At 37.4% G+C, this 8,959-nt stretch overlaps 1 protein-coding gene across 1 annotated transcript in view; it reads right to left on the reverse strand.

Moving 5' to 3' along the window:
- The window catches only part of LOC135124217 (uncharacterized protein), a 240,972-nt gene extending 233,092 nt beyond the window's left edge, over window positions 1-7,880 (reverse strand). The window contains exon 1 of the mRNA XM_064049126.1: window positions 7,365-7,880. Coding sequence (XP_063905196.1) covers window positions 7,365-7,823 — 459 coding nt within the window. The 5' untranslated portion in view covers window positions 7,824-7,880. The remainder of the gene's footprint in view (window positions 1-7,364) is intronic.
- Window positions 7,881-8,959: the final 1,079 nt, after the last annotated feature.

The raw sequence follows: 8,959 nt of genomic DNA on the forward strand, positions 1-8,959 counted from the left end.
TATTTCAATCAGGGCAGACATCAATCACTGATATGGAGATAGGGTGGGTGGGCGGGGCTAATTAGGTCTTTCTATGGAAAGAGAATGAAAACTAATAGAATTTAAGATATGAAAAAAAAGCCCCCCCGCCCACCCGATCTCTATTTTCTTGGAAGATAAGTGATTTACCAAAATCAGTTTTATTGTAGCAAGTACTAGTCCCACCCACCCACACTCTTCCCATTCTAAGGACTAATTTTATTTCTATTTAGTATAAAATCATTCATTTCATTCAGAGCAGACATTAATCACTGAAATGGAGATGGGGTGGGTGGGCGGGGCTAATTATGTTTTTCTATGGAAAGAGAATGAAAAATAATAGAATCTAGGATGCGAAAAGAGAAAAAAAGGGGGCAACATTTTTGTTATATTATTTGCTAGCAAATGTATTTCTTATTTCGTGCACTTGACATGACTTAAGTGAAATTAAAAAAAAATGTTAAAAATTGCCATATTTCAATTGGCAATACTGATGGAAAAACGCTAAGAATTTCCAAAAAAAACAGGCTGGAAATTAATTCTGGATGTCGAAATCTACAAGAAAATCTCTAGCTCAATTTCGAAAATGTGTTAAAACTAGTCACATCTTATAAAATGCTAGCCCCGCCCACCCGCCCGCTATTTCTTGGAATATATGTGATTTGCAAAATCACTCGTATCTTAGCAAATACAGTTTTGACTTTGAGTTAAATCTGACATTCTGCCGTTTGTCAAACCAAAATTCAATTCCTACAGAAGTAAAATAAGTTAGTAAAACTGAGAAAGGAGGTGGTCGGTGCTAAGTTTAGCTTTATATTTAAAGTCTAGAGGATAATAAGCAAATAATAGCCCCGCCCACCCCTCTCTTGATTCTAGTGACCCCTCTTATTATTGTCAATTAATGACAACGTTATTATCTTATTAGAATCTTAGACAAATTTGTTAAACTGTTGGTGAGAAAATCGATAAATTGTAGATAAAGTATCTAAAAAGTATACAGCTGGAGTTATACAAACATAAGATAAAATTAATGACTAATGACCGCCCACCCGCCCTCTATTTTCTTAGAAAGCATGGCGTCTGCTAAAATCAGTCTTATCTTAGCAAGTACTAGCCCCACCCACCCACCCTCTATTTTCTCAGAGGATATGTTATTTGCCAAAATAAGATTTATCTTAGCAAGTGCTAGCAAGTACTTCCCTCTGAGAAAATAAAGGGTGGGTGGGCGGGGCTAGTACTTGCTAACATAAGTCTTATTTTGGCGAATGACATACCTTCTAAGAAAGTAAAGGGTGGGTGGGCAGGGTAAAAAAAGAGGCGGGTGGCCGAGCCTAGTATCTGTTAAGATAAAACTGATTTTATCCCTATTAATCTTGTAAAAACTTGTGGAATTTAAGGGTGTTAAATTGCAAATTTCCATAGTAACGAGTTAAATTCCTAAATCTACCCGAAATGTGCAAAATATCATAAGTTTTTACTTGTGATCTATCATTGCTTTCATATTTTTTAGATTTGCTTATACAGGTGACTCAAAAAAATTAATGAATGCGTGAATTTATTTTATTTATTTAATCAGAATCTTTTGAAATCTTGGAGATGTTTGAAAGTTATCATAAGCATGGTAAATTTTTGATCAAGGTGTATTTGCTCATCCCTCTAAAAAAATTATGGCGTCACATCAAATTATATCTACGTATTTTATTACTGAATATATCCTATCTTAAATGTGTAAAATATTATGAGTCTATACTTGTGATTTATCACTGCATTAATATTTTTTAAATTTGGTTATACAGGGTGTTTCAGAAAAATTAATGACTGAGACTGATCCAATCAGAGTTAAGAATTTAACTCATTACTATGGAAATTTGCAATTTAACACCTTTTAAATTCAACAAGTTTTTACTAAGTTTAATTGGGGCAAAATCAGTCTTATCCTAGCCAGTGTTAGCCCCGCCCGTCCGCCGCTATTTTCTCAGAGTTTATTTCATTTTCTCAGAGGGCATGGTATTTGCCAAAATCAGACCTATCTTAGCAAGTATTAGCCCCGCCCACCCGCCCTCTATTTTTTCAGAGGGTATAGCGTTTGCCAAAATCAGTCTTATCTGAGCAAGGACTAGCCCCGCCCACCCGCCCCTATTTTCTCGGAAGATATGTGATCTGCCAAAATCAGACTTATCTTAGCAAGTCCTACCCTCTGAGAAAATAAAGGGCGGGTGGGCGGGGCAAGTACTTGCTAAGACAAGTCTAATTTTTACAGACGATATATCCTCTGAGAAAATAGCGGGCGGGTGGGCGGGTTTTAGCACTTTGTAAGATAAGACTGATTTTGGCAAATGACATACTTATAAAAAATTAAAGGGTGGGTGGGCGGGGCTAATACTTGTTAAGATAAGACTTATCTCAGCAGATGACAGGTCCTTGTTTAACACGTACACTTCTTCTTCAAAAATTATATTAATCGGACCTTTGATTGTTTCAGTTCCGCATCGCAGTAACCAGCGTTAAATCTGGGCCCATAACCTGTTATTGCAGCTTTATTGTACGAAAATACAAATATGGAATTGACATTCAAAAATGATTTTAACAATTATTAGCAGCACAAAAAGCAACAAGACTCCACGTTTTTCTCCACATCATGGTAAAAATCCCCTAATTAATTCCCCGCGTACTGAACGCACTTAGGTAATATTCAATCAACAATTACCCCTTGCCGCCGCCGCCCCCGGCGCGTAAAACGTGCTCGTTCCTCGCCGGAATTCCCTCCGGTTTCATCTCGACGCCCACCACGTCGCAAACAATTAATTGCGTCCCGGAATTGGTCCGGCCGCTTCCCGATTAAAAAAATAAATAAGGAGGCGAAGGGAGCGGACGCCGCGTCCACGCCGCCGCCGCTCCACGGGCCATTTGATGGATTATGGCGCACCGAAATCTTGGCAAATATTTAAAAGGGGATGAGGGTTTAATTAAGGCGCGAGGAAACGGTCACTCGGAAAACAACAGGTTCACTCATAGGAACCGTATCGATCGGGGAGAGATTTATTACGCCACGTACAACGAGATAATGCGGCTTTTTTTCAACCAGAGAAGAAGAAGAGAGTTAATTCTGAGGAGAGGAAGGCGTCGCGACGCACGGCTTCATTGCAAAGGTCGCTCCAGGAATTCCTCGAGGATAATGGAGGGGTGGTGGGAGGATGGGGCTGTGTATTAGGGTAATGAATGGTACGGTGGTTTATGAGTGCTGTGGACTTAATAAAACCGTGAAACGTTTTGATTAACCTCATGATTAATAATTAGGTGGGCTTGCAGTGCGAGTTTCTAGTTCAGTGGCGGCGAGTTTAAATGGCGTACGCCAATAATTCGGAATTAATAATTTAGCGATTAGGTAAATGTGTAATTAAACGGCAACGGACTGGCGCGAAAAATGATGAAAATATTTACTAAACGGGTTTGCGTCTCTGTTTAAAGCACACGGTGCGACAGAGATTACCGATCATGTTTTAGTACGTATTAACACACGGGCGAGCTACTAGAACCACGATTGGTACCATAAATTTTAAAAACTCACTAAATTTCAACAGGTGACGATTTTCTCGATATTCAAAAAACCGACAAATATCCTGTTTCCGATTTCAATTACGAATTTCGTTGTTTGAGTCTAAGCTTTTCCCATTTCCTCAAATAAAAACGCTTTATGACATATATACGCCCACTAGATATCATGATGACATCGGAGACATCCCTTGGTATTAGTCAGAGTAAACAACCGGACTGGGCCTCTCTGACGGACTCATTAAATGAACAGAAATTTTAGTATCGAAGTGGTTCGACCCTTGGCTTTGACTTCACACCAAATAGCACATGTCACTATAATATAAGTTTTTGTATCTGCATACATACATAATTTTTTTGAAAACTTGCAAACACGCCAGGATTAAAGAGACCATTCCTGGGACAAAATGGCGTTTATTAAGCAAAGTTTGATGCAAATAAGTTTGCACATTTTTTGCGATAATACTTAACACATAATTTATCGCAAGTAAAACCCACTCGAGCGTTTTGAGTAATTAATGAATTCGAAAAGGATTTTATTAATTAATTTGGTTTAAATTTAAATATGCAAAAACCCACCGTCTATGAGAAAAAAATAGATAAATAACAAACTTAATTGGGTTTCGGTGTTTTAATAGAGATACACAATATTAATAATTTTTATAAACGAAAAGTTTTTTCTAACACGCGAGGATTGCGTGCATCCTTGTAAAATTTCTATTTAGGTTTTTCCAATTGGCTAAATCAATAAAAGGTGACCAAATTTTGATTTTCAATGAAATTTTTTCTTTTTTTTATATCTACCCATAAATATCTTAATTAAACTCAACTGCTCTTGTAGACTTCAGTTATTTTGTTATAACTAAGTCGGTGTTGCCCTCAGCCAGGACCTGTCATGGTCTTTGATCTATTTTAAAGAGTATAGCAAAAATTAAAACGGCTGCGTTAATATTTAATACATCATTTACTCGAGCAAGAACCTTTCTATAACGTTAAAAGTAATTACTAAAATTCCCTTCGGCTTCCGGATTTTATTATTTCCTTGAGAATTTTATCCCTCTTTGCAGGAATGCACCTCCGGCGAATAAAATCACCAAACTATGCACAGTTTTCGGTCATTTTTGACAACGCTATAGAATTTTATCGCACAAAAAAATAATTTGATTATTACCGAGTTAGCTACGCCTCGAATAATTTGTCTAATTTGACACTGCCATAATGAGAACAACTTATTAATTTTTTGGCATGCTGTGAAAAAAATTGCTCGGAGGTCATTTCGACAGAACTTCCCTCGCCCTTGAAGTAAACTCCAACAAAATGATTTTGCGATTTTTTGGAAACAATATGAAATATTTTTAAAGTAGATAACAGGAAAAAATGTATTCTTAGTTTCTCAGTACATGCTTGACTACGGTTTATGACTACATTTCGAAAGAATTTATTTTTTTCGCTCTATATTTAGAAGATTTGGCTAAAGTGTTCCAAAAAAATTGTTAAATTGTACACAATCTACCACCAATTACAAATCCTAAATGATTTTAGTTAATGCACGATATTTATAAAATACATCTAAAATTTCACAACAATCAGTCCAGTAGTTTTGGATAATAAGCTACTTTTTTATACGTCGAAGAAAACATGAAATTATCCATTGACCTTATTGTAGAACCTCACAAGATACACTGGGAAAGTAAAATTTGAAAACATTAAAATTTACCGGCTTTTTTAAATTCAACGTCTGATCTTCAAAATATTTTTTCAGACGATTTACCATGTTTACGATAACCTTAAAACATTTTACTTCACAAAAATCAGACTATTCGTGTTTTTTTTCATTTTTTCGATATTTCAATATTTTGATTTTATCATTTTTCTTTTTTCATTGTGAAATTTTTTAATTTCTGGATATTTCAATTTTTCAATTACATATTCAACTTCTACACTAATTTTTCAGTTTTTCAATTTTATGATTTTGGAATTTTTCCATTTTTCAATTCCAAACGGGACGTAATAGTAAAGTATACGTCGAAGCCTCAGAAATAAAAAAAAATAAGATTGTACAAATTCCAGAAACTTCAAAACAATTTCAAAAAATTGCAAAAATAATGACAGCTTTAATAATAATGTAAAAATTCTAAAATTTTAAATTAAAAAAAATACGAAAATTTATATATTAAAGAACTACATAGATGTCAAAAATAGTAAAATGCTTAAATTTTGAAATTCTCTAAGAATTCCTAGAAAATTCAGAACTTTCAATAGTGTCAAACATTCAAGCTTTCGAACTACTAAAAGAAATAATAAAAACTCCAAAAACGTTGGAAATTTAAAAAATTTTGACAATTCCAAAAATTATTCGATAACCTAAAAGAATTTCAAAAACGTCTACAAATTCCAGATACTCCATATCGCCAAAAATTTACAAAAAGACTAAATATTTTCAAAAATTTCAGGGACCTAATTTAAAAAATTTCGAAAATGCAAAAGTTCTAAGAATTTTATTTTGCATTCAATTTTTCGGTTTTTCAATGTTCTGCTTTTATAAAAATATATTTTTTAAGACGATTTACGATGTTTACGATAACCTTAAAATAAAACGTTTGAAAAATTTTTAGAGCATTCGGTTTTACATTTTCAAAGTTACTTTGCAAAATGTTATACAATTTTGATCTTTGAGAAAAAACTCAAAACGGATTCATGAACTACAAATATATCGCATTAAAGGCAGAAAAGGGGCGTGGCCAATATGAATTTCAAAGTGACGACGTCATCAAGTTCTTGAAAATCACGCCAATCAAATTAGTTGAGCAGCGGACGCACGGACGCCGACAAACAGACGAAAACGGGAAACCGCCATTTTTACACATTTTTTAGTTTTAATTTATTTTATAATTGAATTTTTGCAAATGTCAAATATTTTTCCCCGACTAGTTAAAATGTTAGGTTATAATCAATAACCCCAATCTCATTCCAGATAAATTTGACCGCGTTCGGTTCCGCCAACACCCAAGTGTAAATAATTTAAGCGCCATTTCATTGTTTTGTTTGATTTTTCCCTATTGGTAGCACTGTAATATTCGTCGCCAAAATAACGACTCGGAATAATAAATAAGTTTTCAATCAAAAAAGTATGACGTCCATTGCAAATTTGGAACGATATTTCGGTCCAGCTGAATTTTTGATTTTTGATAAATCAGGCGAATACCGGAATGTGCTTTTGCACGCTGTATATTTTATCAAGTCTGGAATTTATTTATAAGCAAATCATCGGTAATCAATCAAATAGTTTCCGGGTAGCCGTGAAATTAAAGCGGCAAAGAAATTAGTGGTAAATAAAAAATTATAAAATTTGCAAATTAAAAAAAATACCGGTTGTCAAAATAACGACTAAGTTGAATAAATAAGTTTTGAGATATCTTTAGAACGAGAATTCAGTCTAACTGAATTTTTGGTTTTCATCTAAGCAGATGAATATTTGTATGAGCTTTAACTGTACTTTTGCATCAGATGACAATAAGTAAATAAAAAAGAAAAAAAAAACATGAAAAAGTTTTACAGATTAATAATTTTGCAGTTTGTGTATTTGATCAAGGTACGTCTGAGATTTCTTTATAAACAAATCATCAACAATCAATCATGTGATCCCCCGCATAACCTTCTGGAGGCCCCACAACAAGCAAGAATTTGTTTTCGTGTTGAGTGTGCAACCCAGGGCGCCCCCAGGTCACCAACCACGCCGCGAAAGCGCCGGCGAAATCCGCCTCCTAAAACTCCGTCGAACCGCCCCCACCTACCTTGAACGGCGCATTCGGCACGTAGAGCGGCGGGTCCTTGGCCGACCCCTCCAGCTTGTCGTTGACCGGCGGGATGCCCTCGTCGGCGTCGCACACACTGTACCGGCCCACGATCGCGTCCGCCGGCTTGGCCTCGTAGGCCTGGGGCCGGCCCACGTGGAAGCCCTTCGCCTTCACCCAGAAGCGGAACTTGGAGTTGTCGGCGCTGACGATCTCCTCGCCGCGCAGCGTCCGCAGGATGCGCGCGTACTTCTTCAGCGTGATCGTCTTGGTCTTGGCCAGGTCGCCGTACGTCTGGATGACCCAGGGCTGGTAGGCCGCCAGCATGTCGTCCTTGCCGTCGACGCGTTGCCGCTTCACGTTGTTGTTCTGCTCGGCGCGCCGCGGCGGCGGCGGCGCCTTGCGCTTGGCCGCCTTCTTCGGCCGCGCTCCGCGCTCCGTCAACATCGCGCTCGCCATGCTGCGGTCGCGCACTCGCCTGCGTCTCGCGCTCAGAGATGAGATCGGGACGCCGGGCTATCCCGTACTGGTGCGGTGCGTCTCGGTGAAGCACCGACGGACGCGGGACCCTACGCCGCATCCCCACCACGCGCACACCGGCCCGTGCACGGATCGCAGTAGGCGCCGATAAGCGGTGCGGTCGAGAGCAGTGGACGCGGCCGGGGCGGGGGGCGGCGGGTCGCGGTTGGGACGCGCCGCTGCTGACTCGGTAAACAAAAATAGCGAGCGCCGACGACGGACCGGCTCCGAAAACCTGAACACACCTAAAGTAAACCATTAATAATAATAACAATAACAATTATAGTTTTTTTATTCGCTCGGAATATTTTTTCAGAGTGGCAAACGGTAATCCTCGTCGCACTATAGCCACATAATACGAAAGAAATGATTAAAAAAGACAAATATTTTATTAGCAAAGTTAAACAAAAAAATGTTTGGACCACTGCTCTTTTTTTGTACTTATTTGTTTATGAAAATGGAGCCCGACGTTGGTCCTTGCGCCAGAATAATTTCCAAGAATTATAAATGACCACAAAAGATGTTTGTTCTGTCAATTCTGACTCTTAAAGCAGTGTTGTGTGAAAGTATTTGCATTTTTAATTAGCGCTGGGAATTCAAAAAAATTATCGCTGCACAAAGAATATTCGACGGCAAAATTCTACTTTTCACTCTTTTAAGGACAATTTAAGGGACATTTATTTCCCTCATAGTCTGTCAAATACGAAAAAGCAGAGGAAATACGTTCCTGATCGTAAGCTAAACTACTTTTATTTTTTATCGACGTTTCATGACCCCTAGAGTACGAAAAAATGGATCGCCCGTTTCCGTCTGTCTGTCTGTCTGTCTGCCGTTTGTTAGGATTTTTATTAGACATATAATCTTGTACATGGTAAAACGCTAACCAAAATTTATTTAATCATCCCCACCAACAATGTGATGACGCCACCTCAACTTATAGGGACTATCGTAAAAAATAAAATTCGTAAAATTAAATCTTATGAATTTTCGAAAAAGTTGAAGATTCGTTGTATTGTATAGAATAAAATAAGTTGTGCCCCATTTTTGAGATTTAATAATGCATTTTTGGTTTATCT

The sequence above is a fragment of the Zophobas morio genome, unplaced genomic scaffold (genome assembly GCF_036711695.1).
Source record: "Zophobas morio isolate AGI-343-1 ecotype UQ-CSIRO unplaced genomic scaffold, CSIRO_AGI_Zmor_V1 ptg000007l, whole genome shotgun sequence".
Classification (NCBI taxonomy): domain Eukaryota; kingdom Metazoa; phylum Arthropoda; class Insecta; order Coleoptera; family Tenebrionidae; genus Zophobas; species Zophobas morio.